This window comes from Dendropsophus ebraccatus, chromosome 7 (genome assembly GCF_027789765.1).
Source record: "Dendropsophus ebraccatus isolate aDenEbr1 chromosome 7, aDenEbr1.pat, whole genome shotgun sequence".
NCBI classification, from domain to species: Eukaryota; Metazoa; Chordata; class Amphibia; order Anura; family Hylidae; genus Dendropsophus; species Dendropsophus ebraccatus.
The window spans coordinates 81127737-81147204 of record NC_091460.1 but is presented as its reverse complement, the minus strand read 5'-3'; the positions used below and the strand labels follow the sequence as shown (position 1 = coordinate 81147204).

Sequence of the window (19468 nt, the reverse complement as noted above, 5' to 3'; positions counted from 1 at the left end):
TATTTTTTTTCCCAAAAGTCATACATTTTTATTTCTTTTTTTTGGGGAACATTGACTCCGCTCTTCCTGCTCTCTACTTAAATAATTTACGTGTGTGAAGCATTGCATTGACACACTGAGGTGGGCGGGATTCCGAGTGGAGTCCACGGCAGGGGGCTCCGTGCGGAATTCCGCCACTTTTACTCAATGTGAACATACCCTAAGAGGCGACTTGGCCCCTGTGCTGCCACCAATGGCTGTGTCAGGAACTGCAGGGCAGTGGACCCTGGACAGTTACTCATACAGAGCCTCCCCTAATATTTATTTTAATACACATTACCATTAGAATCAACATTACAGTTGGAGAAGCAGCTTGTGTCACCAGTACATCAGCCATTTCTATATAGAGTGGCTGTTTGAAATTAGACTGAAACGTTTGCTTTTTTTCACTGCCACTCACGTCCTTGGACTGTGTCTAGTACTGCAGCTTACCCCCTTCAGGACCACTTACAGCCCACAGAAAAGAAAAGCATAGTATTGGGAAAAAAACTGAACCTTCTTTGTAATCATAGACAACCCCATTTTAGATACAATACTACATACCTCATCTAATATAACGTATTTGATTCTGTTCACCCATTCTTGCCGATGTGGACTTAATAAAAGAATTTCAAAACACTGTGGTACAGTGACCAGCACCTAAAAACAGCAGCACATAACACCGAGATCAACAAAATAGAAGCAAAATATTTAAAGCATCTTGATTTATTCCATATAGAGTATAAGTGCCCTGTGCATAAAATAAATGCATGTACATGTCTTGGCATGCTATAAAAGCGGCCATTAATAATTGTCTGATGGTTGATGATAAATGTCACACTGAATGCACTTGGGCAGGCAAATCATCAAGATCTGCTGTTGGCCAATCAATGACGTCCCAAATGTGATGTAAGACAAGTCTGGAGATACTGTAGGTTATAGTAGCACGTTTAAGCCACACAAGGTATATATATATATATATATATATATATATATATATATATATATATATATACACACACATACATACATATACACACACATTCTGGCCCCCCTGCTCCCTGCCCTGCTGAATCCTGTAGGAGGTGCTGCAGTGATGCCCACCACACAAATTGTACTAGCACTTACACATGACTCTGAGGCAAACTCTGCTAGATGGCAAACTCTGCTAGATGCTGAATACAGTGAAGATGTCATGTAGTTAAAGGAGCTGTCTGACTTAAAGTGTCACTGTTGTATTTTTTTTTTAAGAAATCAATAGTCCAGGCGATTTTAAGAAACTTTGTAATTGGGTTTATTAGGCAAATATGCCATTATCTGCATTTAAAAAGACTTTTCCCAGGTCCCCCCCTCCCTCCTTTTTTCCATTCACTGCAAAATATCAGGAAATTGTGACATCAGACATGCCCCTGTCTGTTCTATAAAAAGGGGAGGGGGGAGGAGGGAGATTATTCGGCAGCCGAGAGCAGAGAACAAAGGATTACACAGCATGGAGCTGGGTGAAAGCTGGTAATCAGAGGTCAGAGAGGTCAGTGCTGACTGTCAGAGGAGATAGTCCAGTGATGTAGCTGTAAATAAACTCATTGTTGTCCTGTTTTGGTGCCTCATCTTTCTCCACCCCTCCTCTCTCCATACACAATCATGGGGGGAAAGAGCTTCAAACTGCTTTTTCATGATAAAAATGCATTTTTTGGCTAATAAACCCAATTACAAAGTTTCTTAAAATCGCCTGTACTATTGATTTCTGGGGGAAAAAATTAAACGACTATATATAGTATACTAATTGTAAAAAAAATACATACCTGGCTGTTTAAAGCATCAGTGCGATAATCACGGGTGAAGACTCCACACAATACCATTCCACTTGGTAGATCTTTATTGAACTGACTAATAACAGTAGCTACAACTTGATTTACCAGAGCCTATATGAGACATAGTGATTATTAACATACAATATTAAACTGTAATAACTGGCAGGAGTAACTTTTCCAATAAAATTTATATAACAACAAACTTACCATTACTCATATGCTAGAACAATGATGTGTTTTATAAAGCTGACAGCACAAGATAATGGGAAATATTTGTTAAAGGGGTACCCCTGAGAAACTGGCATCATGGTGTCAGAAAGTCATACAGATTTGTAAATTACTTCTATTAAAAAATCTTATCAGCTGCTGTATGCCCTACAGCAGGGGTGTCAAACTTAAATACACAGTGGGCTGAAATTAAAAATTGAACAAAGTCGTGGGCCAACCTTGATAATTATTGAAAAGCGAATGCAGAGGTCCTGGCACTGTCAGAGCAGCTTGTGGTGTTCCTGGCACTGTCAGTGGTGTGCACTACACAAAACTGACTGTGGCCTACAAGATTATATTATTGGTGGTCCGAGCAGCTGTCCGGACCACCCATATTATAATCTAATACGATATCGGCAGGCCAGATGCAATTCAATCTGTGAGTTGCCAGTTGGGCCAAAAATAATGGCACTGCGGGCCAGATTTGGCCAGACATGGAAAGAGATGACAGCAGAAAGCACTGTGTCAGACTGTTAGGAGTAAGAAATGAGGATGGAACCTGGCTGAATAATTCTATATGTGGCTCCCACAAGTCTGTAGAACAAACAAGAAATAGTGAAGGAAAAAGGACTATTGTGGTGAGCCCAGCATATTATACAAAAAGCAAGTTTATTAGATGATCATAAAGTGCAGAGTACATAGAAAGTGCAATTATTCCATAAGTGTGCAATAGAGGTGTGAATGAGTTATTAAAAAAAGGTAGGGTGCTGTCGGGTAAGGTGACCCTGTTATACCCTACCTATACTAGTTGAGGTACCGCTGGGTAAAGCGTCCCTCCGCCAGACGGTTTCTGGCCCTGCACTGATTCGTCATATAGAGGTATGTAGGCTGTCAAGAAAGTATATATGTCAGATCGATGGCTTTAGTAAAATAGGCACCGATCAGTTGTGCAGTAAGGGGAGTTAGGAGACTAGGATGGTGTCTCAGGTCAGTACACGGCAATAATGACTCATAACATTCGTATATGCTATCGTATGTGCTATCTACAATTCCTGTGATATTAGGAGTTTGTAGCAAGTTTCCACTTCTTCCAGTTACTCCTACGCGTTTCCCCTCATGGTGTACAGAGGTTCATCAGGGAGGTATCATGGAAGTGTTATGGTTTCGGTGGTCTGGAGGACCATCTATGTTGAATAGAGAAGAGGAAAGGAGGGGGGAGTTATAGTGTGCTCAATAAAGGGGCACCCTCACAATCAGATTATGGTCGATAGTAAAAGTGTGGAAATAGTCTTGGAAGCAGTTGTTTCCACACTAAGGTATACTTTTACCATCAACCATAATCATAACTATGATCATCTAATAAAGTTGCTTTTTGTATAATATGCTGGGCTCACCACAATAGTCCTTTTTCCTTCACTATTTCTTTACTGTGTCAGACTGGAAAGAAAACTCCACTTCCTGCTAATAAGTACTGGAAGACTTGAGATTTTTTTTATAGAAGTAATTTAAAAATCGGCATAACTTTCTGACACTTATTAATAAGAAAACCTTTTTTTTCTCAGAAGTACCCTTTTAATAAAAATATGCAAAAAAGAGCCTCATTTAAGAGTCTCAAAACACAGGACTAGCCAAATATCCCTTCAGGAAGGGCCCAGCCCAGGGGTGGCCCTGTCTATGTTCCAATACTCGCAACCGAGTGGGACTTAAGGGGTTATTTATCAGGGTGGTGTGGTGCTCTCCCCATCATGGAGGCACCCCGTTGGCAACAGGCTAGAGATATCTGGCTATCCCGTGTTTTGAGACTCGTAACTGAGGCTCCACGGACTCTTGTTTTGCATATTTAAATTTTTGGGGGCATCAGTGGAGACTCTTGATTGAGTACTTCATTGGAATTTTTTTTTTTTCGCTGTTCTCCTTGAGTTCAGTGATTACTGTGTTTTGTTGGTTGATTTTTCATTGCCCCAACTAGCCAGAATCCTACCCCACACTGCCAAGGGGCAAAAACCCCGAAATGGCTGTCAGTGGGTGGAAGCCTGCCTTTGCAAGCCCTTGTCATGATCGCAATACTCGCACCTTGAGTTAGACATTGACAAAAGGGGCCACCCTGTTGTTTCCCTGTCTATGTTCCGATACTCGCAACCGAGTGGGACTTAAGGGGTTATTTATCAGGGTGGTGTGGTGCTCTCCCCATCATGGAGGCACCCCGTTGGCAACAGGCTAGAGATATCTGGCTATCCCGTGTTTTGAGACTCGTAACTGAGGCTCCACGGACTCTTGTTTTGCATATTTAAATTTTTGGGGGCATCAGTGGAGACTCTTGATTGAGTACTTCATTGGAATTTTTTTTTTGCTGTTCTCCTTGAGTTCAGTGATTACTGTGTTTTGTTGGTTGATTTTTCATTGCCCCAACTAGCCAGAATCCTACCCCACACTGACGAGGGGCAAAAACCCCGAAATGGCTGTCTGTGGGTGGAAGCCTGCCTTTGCAAGCCCTTGTCATGATCGCAATACTCGCACCTTGAGTTAGACATTGACAAAAGGGGCCACCCTGTTGTTTCCCTGTCTATGTTCCAATACTCGCAACCGAGTGGGACTTAAGGGGTTATTTATCAGGGTGGTGTGGTGCTCTCCCCATCATGGAGGCACCCCGTTGGCAACAGGCTAGAGATATCTGGCTATCCCGTGTTTTGAGACTCGTAACTGAGGCTCCACGGACTCTTGTTTTGCATATTTAAATTTTTGGGGGCATCAGTGGAGACTCTTGATTGAGTACTTCATTGGAATTTTTTTTTCGCTGTTCTCCTTGAGTTCAGCGATTACTGTGTTTTGTTGGTTGATTTTTCATTGCCCCAACTAGCCAGAATCCTACCCCACACTGACGAGGGGCAAAAACCCCGAAACGGCTGTCTGTGGGTGGAAGCTTGCCTTTGCAAGCCCTTGTCATGATCGCAATACTCGCACCTTGAGTTAGACATTGACAAAAGGGGCCACCCTGTTGTTTCCCTGTCTATGTTCCAATACTCGCAACCGAGTGGGACTTAAGGGGTCATTTATCAGGGTGGTGTGGTGCTCTCCCCATCATGGAGGCCCCCCTTTGGCAACAGGCTAGAGATATCTGGCTATCACGTGTTTTGAGACTCGTAACTAAGGCTCCACGGACTCTTGTTTTGCATATTTAAATTTTTGGGGGCATCAGTGGATACTCTTGATTGAGTACTTCATTGGAATTTTTTTTTTTGCTGTTCTCCTTGAGTTCAGTGATTACTGTGTTTTGTTGGTTGATTTTTCATTGCCCCAACTAGCCAGAATCCTATCCCACACTGACGAGGGGTAAAAACCCCGAAACGGCTGTATGTGGGTGGAAGCCTGCCTTTGCAAGCCCTTGTCATGATCGCAATACTCGCACCTTGAGTTAGACATTGACAAAAGGGGCCACCCTGTTGTTTCCCTGTCTATGTTCCAATACTCGCAACCGAGTGGGACTTAAGGGGTTATTTATCAGGGTGGTGTGGTGCTCTCCCCATCATGGAGGCACCCCGTTGGCAACAGGCTAGAGATATCTGGCTATCCCGTGTTTTGAGACTCGTAACTGAGGCTCCACGGACTCTTGTTTTGCATATTTAAATTTTTGGGGGCATCAGTGGAGACTCTTGATTGAGTACTTCATTGGAATTTTTTTTTTCGCTGTTCTCCTTGAGTTCAGTGATTACTGTGTTTTGTTGGTTGATTTTTCATTGCCCCAACTTGCCAGAATCCTACCCCACACTGACGAGGGGCAAAAACCCCGAAACGGCTGTCTGTGGGTGGAAGCCTGCCTTTGCAAGCCCTTGTCATGATCGCAATACTCGCACCTTGAGTTAGACATTGACAAAAGGGGCCACCCTGTTGTTTCCCTGTCTATGTTCCAATACTCGCAACCGAGTGGGACTTAAGGGGTTATTTATCAGGGTGGTGTGGTGCTCTCCCCATCATGGAGGCACCCCGTTGGCAACAGGCTAGAGATATATGGCTATCCCGTGTTTTGAGACTCGTAACTGAGGCTCCACGGACTCTTGTTTTGCATATTTAAATTTTTGGGGGCATCAGTGGAGACTCTTGATTGAGTACTTCATTGGAATTTTTTTTTCGCTGTTCTCCTTGAGTTCAGTGATTACTGTGTTTTGTTGGTTGATTTTTCATTGCCCCAACTAGCCAGAATCCTACCCCACACTGACGAGGGGCAAAAACCCCGAAACGGCTGTCTGTGGGTGGAAGCCTGCCTTTGCAAGCCCTTGTCATGATCGCAATACTCGCACCTTGAGTTAGACATTGACAAAAGGGGCCACCCTGTTGTTTCCCTGTCTATGTTCCAATACTCGCAACCGAGTGGGACTTAAGGGGTTATTTATCAGGGTGGTGTGGTGCTCTCCCCATCATGGAGGCACCCCGTTGGCAACAGGCTAGAGATATCTGGCTATCCCGTGTTTTGAGACTCGTAACTGAGGCTCCACGGACTCTTGTTTTGCGTTTCCCCTCATGGTGTACAGAGGTTCATCAGGGAGGTATCATGGAAGTGTTATGGTTTCGGTGGTCTGGAGGACCATCTATGTTGAATAGAGAAGAGGAAAGGAGGGGGGAGTTATAGTGTGCTCAATAAAGGGGCACCCTCACAATCAGATTATGGTCGATAGTAAAAGTGTGGAAATAGTCTTGGAAGCAGTTGTTTCCACACTAAGGTATACTTTTACCATCGACCATAATCATAACTATGATCATCTAATAAAGTTGCTTTTTGTATAATATGCTGGGCTCACCACAATAGTCCTTTTTCCTTCACTATTTCTTTACTGTGTCAGACTGGAAAGAAAACTCCACTTCCTGCTAATAAGTACTGGAAGACTTGAGATTTTTTTTATAGAAGTAATTTAAAAATCGGCATAACTTTCTGAAACTTATTAATAAGAAAACCTTTTTTTTCTCAGAAGTACCCTTTTAATAAAAATATGCAAAAAAGAGCCTCATTTAAGAGTCTCAAAACACAGGACTAGCCAGATATCCCTTCAGGAAGGGCCCAGCCCAGGGGTTGCTCTTGTACGGAAACCACCAAAAGCACCATATTAAGTGGCCCTATAAGTCAATGTAATGATAAGGGAAAAAAAAAACCCTCATGAGTGTGGAGCAGGATTGTGACTAGGTGGGGCCAATGCCTAGTAGAGCCATACAGGAAACATCACTAATCTCAGGGAGACCAGCCAGATAACACTGTCGACTGTTGGGAGCAATACACCAAGGATTTCACTGTATTGCATGCTTTAGCCGGCTACATTATCTTTGGCTTGTCTCCCTGAGATCAGTGATCTGTTTCCCATATGACTTTCCCATTGACTTATAGGGCCACTTAATATGAAGGTTTTGGTGGTTTCCCTACAGGAGCCGCCCCCTGGCTGGGCCTTTCCCGGAGGGATATCTGGCTAGTTCTTTGTTTCGAGACTCTTAACGACGCATGACGGGTATACCCGTCATGCGGCCGTTAAGGGTAAACAGAGAGGGCTCCCGGCGTGAGCCCTCTCTGCAGGGCGCAGTCCCCGGTTGCTATGTGCAGCCAGGGACCGCGTGTATTAGCCGCCGCGGCCGGCTAATTAACCATTCAAATGCAGCTGTTAAAGCTGACAGCTGCATTTGAACAGTGAATGTGGCCCCTCTCCCTGGTGTCTAGTGGGGGATCTCCCCCCCGCGATGCGATCGCGGCGGGGAGATCCGTTGTACTGAGCCGGCCGGGGCTCAGCGTCGCTCCGACGCTGTTCCCGGCTCGGCAATCTATTTAGATGGTCTGCAGCAGACCATTATAATAGAGCCATGATCTGATGGATCATTGCTCTATTATATACACAGGATTGATCTCAATGGGAGATCAGTTCTGTGTATATAGAAGTCCCCCAGGGGGCTTCATATTACTGTAAGTGAAAGTAAAAAAAAGTGTTTTTATTAATAAAAAATCCCCTCCCCTAATAAAAGTGTGAATCACCCCCCTTTTCCCATTTTACAAATAAAAATAAATAAATAAACAAACATGTTTGGTATCGCCGCGTGCGTAATCGCCCAAACTATTAATGAATCACATTCCTGATCTCGCACAGTAAATGGCGTAAGCGCCAAAAAATCCCAAAGTTCAAAATTGCGCAATTTCGGTCGCATCTAATCCAGAAAAATTGTAATAAAAAGCAATCAAAAAGTCGCATATGCGCAATCAAGGTTCCGATAGAAAGTAAACATCATGGCGCAAAAAAATGACACCTCACTCAGCCCCATAGGCCAAAGGATAAAAGCGTTATAAGCCTGGGAATGGAGCGATTTTAAGGAACATATATTTGTTAACAATGGTTTTAATTTTTACAGGCCATCAGATACAATAAAAGTTATGCATGTTACATATCGTTTTAATCGTAACGACTTTAGGAACATATATAACAAGTAAGTTTTTCCATAGGACACACGGCGTAAAAATGAAGCCCCCCCAAAGAAAAATAATTGTGTTTTTTTTTTCAATTTCACTGCGTATATAATTTTTTTCTGGTTTCGCAGCATATTTTATGGAAAAATTCAGCCTTTCATTGCGAAGTACAATTAGTGACGCAAAAAAAAAGTGCTATGGCCTTTTAAGCACATGGAGGAAAAAACAAAAACGCAAAAACGAAAGTTTGCACGGTCCTTAAGGGGTTAAATGAGGCTCCACAGGCTCTTTTTTTGCATATTCATATATGCCAGGGAGCAATGCACCTAGTATTTCACTGCATTGAATGCTTTAGCCAACAGCCAACAGTGTTATCTTTGGCTGGGCTCCCTGAGATCAGTGATCTGTTTCCTTTAATTAAAATGCCACATCTTTCTCACTCCCCTTACAACAGGTGACAGGCCAGGCCCCCAAATGCTAATCGCCATCCACAGCTGTGTAAATGGTTCAAAGGTTTGACATTTTTGCATAAAACATGACTTGCATACAATTTTTAAATTTTTATTTTACAGCATACAATGATAATACATAATCCCACTGTGTGCCAGAAGAAAAAAAAAATCAGGAGTGGGCTAAGTAAATATGGCTTATTTTCCTAAGGCAGTTACAAGGCATTACTGTTGCATTTAAAAAATCGTAAAAAGTGTTTAGTCTTACCTTAGTAGGTGCAACATAAACTACAATTCCTTCATTGCTTTGTGACAAAACTTTCTCCATGCAATAATATGAAGCATATGTTTTCCCTGAAGATGTTGGAGCCACTATTATTGCAGATTCATTGTTGTCAACAACATCCAGAAGTTCTCTCTAAAATAATTAAATTCATTCACTACTATTAATCAAAGCAAATTAGACTAGATGACGCATGTCGTAGCCGTATGGTGTTATCGGCTGTGTAGCTATGAAGCGAGCTCAGGAACTGAGCTCACTCCATAGCTGGTACGGACCAGCTGCTATTAGCCCATCATTAAACCCAATCCACGATCCAATAAAAGTTAAAGTCACTCCCCTTTCCCATTATGCACATAAAACATGAAAAAATAATTAAATAAATAAGCATAATATTGTAGTGTGGGTAATTGTCCAATCTATTAAAATATAACAATATTGTTCCTGCACGGTAAACAGTGTAAACGAAAAGAGGGGAACAATGCCAGGATTGCAAATTTTTTGTTACATTATACATTTTTTTTAATTTATAAAAAATGATCAAAACATCCACAAGTTTGATAATAATGAAAACTAGAGATCATGGCGCAAAAATAACATCCCATAGAGCTCCGTAGGTGAAAAAATTAAACCATTATAAGCGTCACAATAGGGCCATTTTAATCATTATTATTTGCATAGGGATAGGGATGGGAATCGGCAGAAACAGACACTTAACAGTCTTGGACTGGGATACAAACTCACCATTTCTAGCCCCCAACATTATTCTCCTGCTTCTTCCATGAAATTGCACCCACTTTCTATGCTGTGTACAATGATGATATCACCTGATGCCATTTGATCCCGGTGGCCTATTTAAGCAGGCAATGGTCTTCGTACTCTTGTTTAAATGAAATTACCTAAATTTTACTTTACTAAGTATTGTCAGATACAAAAAAAATGTTCTTTTATTCTATTCAATTTCTATTTTCTGACTGCAATGTTTGTTTGTTTTTTTGTTTTTTTTAATTCATTCTTTGTACATTGTTATGGTGGCTGCCATCTTGCCTGAGCAGTTTTTTTAAAAGCATTTAGCGACATGCTTTACAGCAAGACTTGTGGACATAGGCAGCAGTAAACAGACCCTTTACCCTAGAGATGAATGTGAAATATTGCTGAGCATACTCTGTCACTTTTGAAGAGGCCACTTCACAGGAAGCTGCTATTGTCTCCTCTATCAACTAGTGTCACATGTTGCTGCATTGCTGTACAGATCACTTTACAGCATCCTCCTCTTATCACTATAGACACAACAGGAAGTCTCAGTTTAGTTTTAGCCCCAGTGTTGAGAATGAAAACTGCAAGATTTCAGGATTATTTTATAATATAGATAGAAAAATGGGAAATTAGAAAAAAGTCACCAAACATTCTTAAAAATATCTTTAACATAAAAATATTATTTAACCCATTAACCAATTTTGGCAAGGAGGGGTGTGGAGGTGTTATTTTTTTGAGTAAAAGACTTTTCTCAATTGTGTCTTGTGGTTTTTTTTACAGGGTTAGTAGTGGAAGCAATCTGAAAGCATTCATTAGTAAGTCGGGGCTTAGCCGGTATAAAATGGTTAACACTAACCTCCCCCAATATTACCCCAGTACCCTCAGCACCAGGGCTACTGGGAAGAGCCGGGTGCCAGTAGTCCTGAACCAATTAAGTTTGAGAACAGTTGTACCACTGTATTTAGGGTTTTTTTTTTAACCACTAGATGATCCATGACGTACATGTATGTCATGAATGTCTGTCACCAGGCGACCCTGGATGTACATGTACATCATGGTGCTAAGAAGCGCCCTCCGGAATATGTCTGTAGGTGAAAAAATGCAAGCGCTATGGCCTTTTAGACACGAGAAGGACAAAACAAAAGATCCTACCGCATCCACATTTGGTTTCAGTCCTTTGCTGTCATCACTGCTTTTTCTGCCTGCCAACTGGTCATTATTCTGGAGACCTAGCTCTTGAAACATAGATGTAAACCAAAAAATCTTCACACTCCTGCGCCAAACTAGTTGCAGCCTAAAGATCCATTGTCAAATAAAGATTATATAGCTATCTATTTAGTAATGCAGATATGGATAGTGTATGCAGATAGTGTCAATGGCCCTAACGTTTTGCCCCATATTATGTAAAACTGACCACTTTCCAGGATGTGCATTGCATAAGGTGACCTCTAGGGCCACATTCACAGGTTTGGGATCCAAATGTGGCCAAAACCACACCCCATTCCTCCACTAATCAGTGTGATGATGCCAGGATTATTAGCAACATTGAGATGGGGCGTGGTTTTGGACGCATCAGATCACAAATGTGGGAATGCGACCTAAACAGCTTGAAGCACTGTGCCTGTATATACAGTATTTGTGTTATTACCTGCCATGTGTCTGGAATGAAGTGCTGTACTCTTGGGTCTGGATCATTTCTTTCATCCCTCAGTAAATGTGGTCCCATATGCTGAAGCTGGAAACGAACTGAACCAACTCCAACTGTGTATCTCCTTTCTGTTTCCCCTTCCTTATAGCTGGGTAACTACAATATATTTAAACACATTTATGCTTATTTTCACCCATTTCTTTAGTTTGCAGTTTGCATATTTATATATTAGGTTCATAACAATATATTCATCTTTACAGGTTCTGGTCACATTTGTGTTGTGGCTACAGTTTTCAATGCTCTCAATTATGCTGTCAAATCAGGTGTCAACCAGGTGTCAAATACAGCCGTTATTTTGAAAAACAACTATTGTTCTTTTAAAATATGAGCCATTATTTGCAGTTAACAGGAAGTCCGCCGGGGGGGGGGGGTTAAAAAATTCACTATGGGCAGGGGGTGGGGAAAATAAAAAATAAAAAAAAAACAAATCTGCTTACCGCTGCCCGAGCCTGCGATGCGCGCCGGAGCTCCTGGACCCAGCCAGGTGTCATTTTGTCTGCAGTTTCGGGTACGTCCCGACCCAGTAACCACGAAAAAGGGAAATTTTGGCAGCACATCTATGACTCTGTTCACACTGCAGGTTGCACGCTGCTTGTGGCTTAAGTACAGACAAAAAACAAAAGGTGCAACAGCAACCGACAGGTGTAAGGGCCTACCGTATATACTCCTCCCAGCGTACACACGGTAAAAAAAAAAAAAAAACCCCAGGAGAGGCTATTGCTAGTGTGAAAATGCTAGAGTAGGGTCCATGTCTCGAGGACGCCTTAACGCTGGCGACATGGTACACTCTGTTTGATAAAATAGTTTGATAAGATCCTCACTTTCAAAAAAAATAAATTATATTTTAATTCTTAATATCTACAGAGTAGGTGTTTACCGTGTGTACTCTGGGAGGAGTATATATGGTAGGCCCTTACACCTGTCGGTTGCTGTTGCACCTTTTGTTTTTTGTCTGGACCCAGTAACCACGTCACAGGCTGGTGGGATTTAGCCCACTCAGCCAATCAGTGACTGGTTTCCCGCCCCAGTTACTGATTGACTAAATAGGACATGTGGTTGTCTTTGTTGTTTTTTTTCCCTCTCATTCACATTATTTTCTTGTTGTTGGTCTTTTATGTTTGACCTCGGTTGGCTTTTAATGTCTAAATAATAATGATTATGTTTTGGATGGTTTCTTTTTGTTTATTTCCTCTACAGTTTATAATAAAAGCACTGTATTAGATCTGTTATACAACAGAGGACACTGGCAGACTCTATTCACTTACAACAGGCATGTCCAAAGTCCGGCCCGCGGGCCATTTGCGGCCCGCGTTCCGAACTTTTGCGGCCCCCCAGGTATCCGGCAGCAACACTGCTCTAGTGCACAGAAAAGGAAAGCCGAAATCTCGCGATGTCCGAGATTTCGGCTTTCCTTTCCCGTGCACTAGAGCAGTGTTTTCCAACCAGTGTGCCGCGGGCGCCGTCCCCCTCACCTACTGGCCCGGACGTGCTCCTCCAATCAGGGGTCTCCCCTGATTGGAGGAGCACGTCCGGGCCAGTAGGTGAGGGGGACGGCGCCCGCGGCGAGCATCTTAAGGAAGGTGAGCAGGGATGGGGGAGAAACAGGGGAGAAGCAGGGGGGAGAGAAACATGAGGATGGGGGAGAAGCAGGGGGGAGAGAAACATGGGGATGGGGAGAAGCAGGGGGGAGAGAAACATGAGGATGGGGGAGAAGCAGGGGGGAGAGAAACATGGGGATGGGGGAGAAGCAGGGGGGAGAGAAACATGGGGATGGGGGAGAAACAGGGGGGAGAGAAACATGAGGATGGGGGAGAAGCAGGGGGGAGAGAAACATGGGGATGGGGGCGAAGCAGGGGGGAGAGAAACATGGGGATGAGGGAGAAACAGGGGAGAGAAGCAGGGGGATGGGGGAGAAGCAGGGAGGAGAGAAACATGGGGATGGGGGAGAAACAGGGGAGAGAAGCAGGGGGATGGGGGAGAAGCAGGGAGGAGAGAAACATGGGGATGGGGGAGAAGCAGGGAGGAGAGAAACATGGGGATGGGGGAGAAACAGGGGAGAGAAGCAGGGGGATGGGGGAGAAGCAGGGAGGAGAGAAACATGGGGATGGGGGAGAAGCAGGGGGGAGAGAAACATGGGGATGGGGGAGAAACAGGGGAGAGAAGCAGGGGGATGGGGGAGAAGCAGGGAGGAGAGAAACATGGGGATGGGGGAGAAACAGGGGAGAGAAGCAGGGGGATGGGGGAGAAGCAGGGAGGAGAGAAACATGGGGATGGGGGAGAAACAGGGGAGAGAAGCAGGGGGATGGGGGAGAAGCAGGGGGGAGAGAAACATGGGGATGGGGGAGAAGCAGGGGGGAGAGAAACATGGGAATGGGGAGAAGCAGGGGGGAGAGAAACATGGGGATGGGGGAGAAGCAGGGGGGAGAGAAACATGGGGATGGGGAGAAGCAGGGGGGAGAGAAACATGGGGATGGGGAGAAGCAGGGGGGAGAGAAACATGGGGATGGGGGAGAAGCAGGGGGGAGAGAAACATGGGGATATCCCTTTTGTGTTTTTCGAAACAGGCCCAGGTTTCACACTGAGTGAGTATAAATACATTTAGAATCTATATTATTATTATGTATAATATGTCCTGCTTTAGTGTCATTTTGTGCCATTTTGGTTGGTGGTGTGCCCCGGGATTTTTTAATTATAAAAAGTATGCCGTTTTCAATAAACTTTGTAAAAAAAAAAGTTTATTTGCATTCATTTTAATGGTCCAAAGAATGTCAAGCAAAATGGTCGGCCCCCGCACATGTTCACTTCAGCAAATTTGGCACTCTTCGAAAAAAGTTTGGACATGCCTGACTTACAATAAGATATGGTTTCATTGTGGCTTCTTTTGTTTCGATGGCAAGAATGGTGCTGCATGTAACCTCTGATACTTTGTACATACAAGAAACATGGACAGTACATGTCCTTCAATAAGCTGATTGTTAGAGGGAACAACTATTTTTTCTGCAAGTATTCTTGTACTACTGTAAGTAAGCTGCTTGTTTGTGATTGTATAATAGGCTAATCATTGTATACCTTGGCTTGGTTCAAAGAACAGGCCAGGTTGTCAAAACCAAGTTCTTTGAGACAAGTAGCTATCCGGTGATGATCTTCCTTTTGTAAGATATCCTTGTATTTGCTCATGACTGCTTGGATTATTTTCATCATTTCCACAACAATTTGTATATTCCTTTCATCTTTAGCTGGAATATAAAATATATAGAACAAAAATTTCCATGAGAAGGGACTGCAAAGCTTTTGGGGAAAACAGAAGAAACTGTGTATAGAAACTGTAGTTTACAAACATGGGCACTTGGTGAATTTTGTAATGTAAGTTGAAAAATTAAAAATATTTATTTTCTAACTGTTTAATTGCTACCTGGGTTAGACAAAATAACTAGAGTACCAACTACAGATCATACGTTTTTATATTAATAAGGGGTAGGACCTTCCTTTGCACATAATACAGCTGAATTATAAACATCATTTAAGTGAATTGTAAATGTAACAGTAAAACAGTGCTCGACTAGGGCCAGTCGTGCTTAATCTAGGCCCCACAGAAAAAAGCGCAAGTGTATGAAAAAAACCACATGGAAAATACAATTGTCGCATCCATGTGTACAAAGCACCAAATAGGTACAAATGTGATCAAAGAAAAAAAAGCTAGTTTAATGTTCGCAGCGTGTTTCGTGTCTAACCGGCTAAAAGAGCCTTTCTCAAGCATACCTATGCTTCAGCTGATAAGTACTGAAAGATTTTAGTTTTTTTAAATAAAAGTAATTTACAAATTTATATTTTTTTTCTTCTGGAGTACCCCTTTAATCTAATAGATGATCTTACCATTGACGTGCTTTGACTCCAGGGGCAAACTGTGTTTAGCCAATTGCACATTTAAGTAGAATTCTAGCAATGTAATAAAACATTAAATGCTGAATACATTATGATATAAAAATTGCTTTACAAAAACATAATTCCAAACATAAAGTAATGCATCATATAAAAGCATCAGTTGAAGTTGTCTCTGTTTTACCATGAGTTGTATTGCAACGGCATGGAGAAAAAAAAAACTGAATTTATTAGAGTAAGGATTGAAAAGAGCTTTCCCAAATTAGCATTTTAATCAGGTATATAATACAGCAATAAGTGGGGGTCCCACCACCACAGTCCTCAACAATCTCTATTAAGATAGACGGGAACTAAATAAATACATATTAAAGGACTTTAGTTTATGGAAAACATTTAAACAATGTAACCCTATATGCTTGGATAGGGCTCATGCTAGTTAAAGTGAGGAATAGAAAAACTGTGTCTAGTTCTCAACGGCTGCAACAAAATACCTACATTTCATTTTGCACTCTTCAGTCCATTTATCAAAGCAGAGTGTTAACGTTCTTAACTGAGCCTGGCATTTCACATGTGGAGTCCGGAAAGATTTGATAAAGTTTTCCACTTTACTCAACCCAGAGAAAAAATCTCCCATGATTTCTTTTTCCAGAGATGGGGCCATAGTCTTCCATTGTTGCTGTTCCTTTTTCTCTTCCTCAGCCTTACTCTTTTTTAGATTCTCCTCTATTATTTGATCTTTTTTCTTCTTCTGTAAAAGAGGGAATGTTAAAGAGTATTGGTCACAATGGCCCCATTCTGCATCAGCAGTGAGATGCTCTCCATCTCCATGGTCTCCATAGATATGAAGATGCAATGAAACCAAAATGTGCACAACCCCCATTATGGTCTCATTGCATCTCCGTATTCATGGAGACCTGAACCTCTAGATTAACAGAGAATCATGCTGTTGACCCGGAAGCGGGCTGTCAGGTAAGGTATACATTTGACAAATGTCTAGTTAAAGTGACACTGTAATTATAACTTTTAAAATCTAAACCAAATTACACAAATTACGGCTTTATTTTCATCAAAAGAAGACATTGTGTGAACATAGCCTTATGCCTCTGATATTCTAGTAGGAACAGTCAAGTACCTAGGTAGAGGGAAAGAAAGGGTCCAACTAGCCCACAGAAATATCAGAGTATCCTGCTGTAAGGGCAAGGTTCTGAGATAACTATGGACCCAATGGTCCAGTAAAGTGCATCCTCCTTTGGAGCTGAATTTGAAAATAGGCCCACAGACACATTTACTTTATTTATAATACAACTATGGTAAACAAATTATATGAGCTCTTGAGTCTCCACAAGATACTACTCTGGGGCTATGTTCACATACAGTAAAAACAAACAAACAAACAAACATCAAAATATTGCTATGTTCCCACTTCCTGGACATATCGGGCAAAGGCGTCATCTTGTTATATAGAGAATCGTGTTATATAGGCTCCCTGGCTGGAATAAGCGATGCACAGCTTGATTCATCTGTCCTACACTGATCCACCTATCCCACCTCCTCATTGCTTATCGCACACAAATAAAGGTCACGATTACAGTTGCGGTGAGTGCCTAATGACTGTTTCTTGTTTGCATTATATTATGTATTCTACTTTTAGTTATTAAAGGGGGTATTCCCCCCAAGAGCCAAAAAAATAAAATGCTCCCAAACCTAGCTAGTCTAACTCACCAAGCCCCCCTGAGAATTTTGAGCCATCTCCTGTCTTTCTAGCCACTTCCGTTCCATAGTTACAAGTTTTTTAAAAAGCCGAACTATATCCAACATGGCGCCGGGCAGAAAACTACATCTCCCATCATGCATTGCACCTCCCTGATTGGTCCATGATGCAGCAGAGCTGAGTGAGTGACATAGTGCAGTTGAGTGCCATAGCAGAGCTGTAATAGTGACATAGCAGTGTAATAGTGACATAGCAGTGTAATAGTGACATAAAGTTGTAATAGTGAGTCACTATTACAGCACTGCTATGTCACTATTACAGCATTGCTATGTCACTATTACACTGCTATGTCACTATTACAGCACTGCTATGTCACTATTACAGCATTGCTATGTCACTATTACAGCATTGCTATGTCACTATTACAGCACTGCTATGTCACTATTACAGCATTGCTATGTCACTATTACAGCACTGCTATGTCACTAGTGACATAGCAGAGCTGTAATAGTGACATAGAGTTGTAAGAGTGACATAGCAGAGGTGAGCGAGCTCAGTGAAGGGGGGGCCTCAGGTGGTGGTGTGTACCGCTGACCGGTTGAGATGAGGGGGGGGGAGCGTTCTGGTGCGGTCCGCAAGATGCGGAGTGGGGGGGGGGGGGGCGGACCGCAGGTGAGGTGCTTTAATCGGGTGAGATGCGGGGGGCGGGCAGCTGAGTGAAGGGAGAGCCGCAAGTTGCACTGCGGGGGATAGTGGTGCCGGCACCAGGTGAGATGTGGGGGGCCGCAGGTGAGCCGCGATTTGCGTGGGGGAGTTGAGTTGAGAGCAGCGGGTGAGATGGGGGGACAGTGGGCGGCGGGTGAGAAGCGGGGAGCGCGGCTAGAGCAGACCGCGAGAGATGCGACCACCGGTGAGTGAGCTGAGTGAAGGGGGGGGGTCCTGCAGAACTACAACTCCCAGCATGCACGGAGAGAAGGCTGAGCATGCTGGGGGCTCTAGTTCTGCAAGGGGTTGCTGCCGGGCGGGTTGCTGCACTCACTACTGCCGGGTGAGACGCAGGGGGGTGAGCTCCGGGCAGGAGGTTTAACGATGGAGGGTGGCCGCAGCCTGTTCTGAGGGGGGCCTCCAGGATATCGCATGGGGGGGCTGCACTCACAGGAGCGGCCGCCGGGTGAGCTACGAGGGGGATACAGGGCGGGTGAGCTCCGTGGCAAGGGAGTGCACACAGAGGGGGGAGGGGGGCTGCTGTCAGACAGGGAGACAGCGAACATCTTATTAATGCAAAAATAAGTTAACTCACCTGGGGCTCCTTTTTCTTCATAGCAGCTTTGTGAGCAGAACTTTTCTCTTCTGGTTGATCATTCTGCAATACGATCTTCTTTGGTGTTTTTAACCCTAAAGATTGTCCGTAATGATGTTGAAAAGTTTGCAGTTTTTGATAGTTGCGGAGTGAATACTTATCCTTTGCTCTCACTGTCGGAATAGAAAATTACCTTTTTTATTAATTGGTTCAAATTGGTTGTATTCTTCTAAATTTTATAGTTTAGGTTTTATATATATGTCCCATAGAAAGAATGTTTCATATTTAGTTGTGTAAAACCACTGAACCACAGCATACATTAGTGTATGTGTACAAGCGGTGTATTTGTTTCAGGATTGTCTGCAACTGTAAAATTCTATTTTTAATGCCTTTAAAGTGACACTATCACCCCCTTTTTACATTCTGACATCTATTTATAGATGTAAAGGGTAAATTTAGCTGTTTTCATATTGTATATTATATCATACGTCATGGTGCTTGTTCAAGTAAAAACTGATCTTTTATCATTTGCAGATTGTGCTAAGTGGGCGGGCTTCAGGCAACATCACAACTTAGCCCCGCCCACAGCACCACTATAGGCCCGTCCCTCTGTGACATCATTGGAAGCTGGGCCCCGACCCCCTCGCCGACCATTGGAACAGGCTGACCTAAAGGTCTAGGCCCCACCCCCTCTAGGTGGCCCATACCAATGGGTGTCGAGGGGGGCCTATGTGTCTATGACATCACGGAGGAGTGAGGGGCTACGGTGGCGATGTGGGTGGAGCTAAGTGGTGCAGTTGCCGTGAAGCCCCACCCACTTAGCACAATCTGCAGATGATAAAAGATCAGTTTTTAATTGAACAAGCACCATGAAGTATGATATAAAATAACGTATGAAAACTGGTAAATTTACCCTTTA

At 43.1% G+C, this 19468-nt stretch overlaps 1 protein-coding gene across 2 annotated transcripts in view; it reads right to left on the bottom strand.

Annotated features, from left to right (window-relative positions):
• LOC138797536 (probable ATP-dependent RNA helicase DDX60) overlaps positions 1-19468 on the bottom strand; it is a 146957-nt gene that overhangs the window by 75831 nt on the left and 51658 nt on the right. For both annotated transcript variants that reach the window (XM_069977827.1, XM_069977828.1), the window contains 7 exons: positions 18550-18722; positions 16034-16286; positions 14729-14895; positions 11600-11755; positions 9184-9333; positions 1821-1940; positions 583-678 (listed from right to left, as the gene is read on the bottom strand). In XM_069977827.1, the coding sequence (XP_069833928.1) occupies positions 583-678; positions 1821-1940; positions 9184-9333; positions 11600-11755; positions 14729-14895; positions 16034-16286; positions 18550-18722 (1115 nt within the window). The remainder of the gene's footprint in view (positions 1-582; positions 679-1820; positions 1941-9183; positions 9334-11599; positions 11756-14728; positions 14896-16033; positions 16287-18549; positions 18723-19468) is intronic.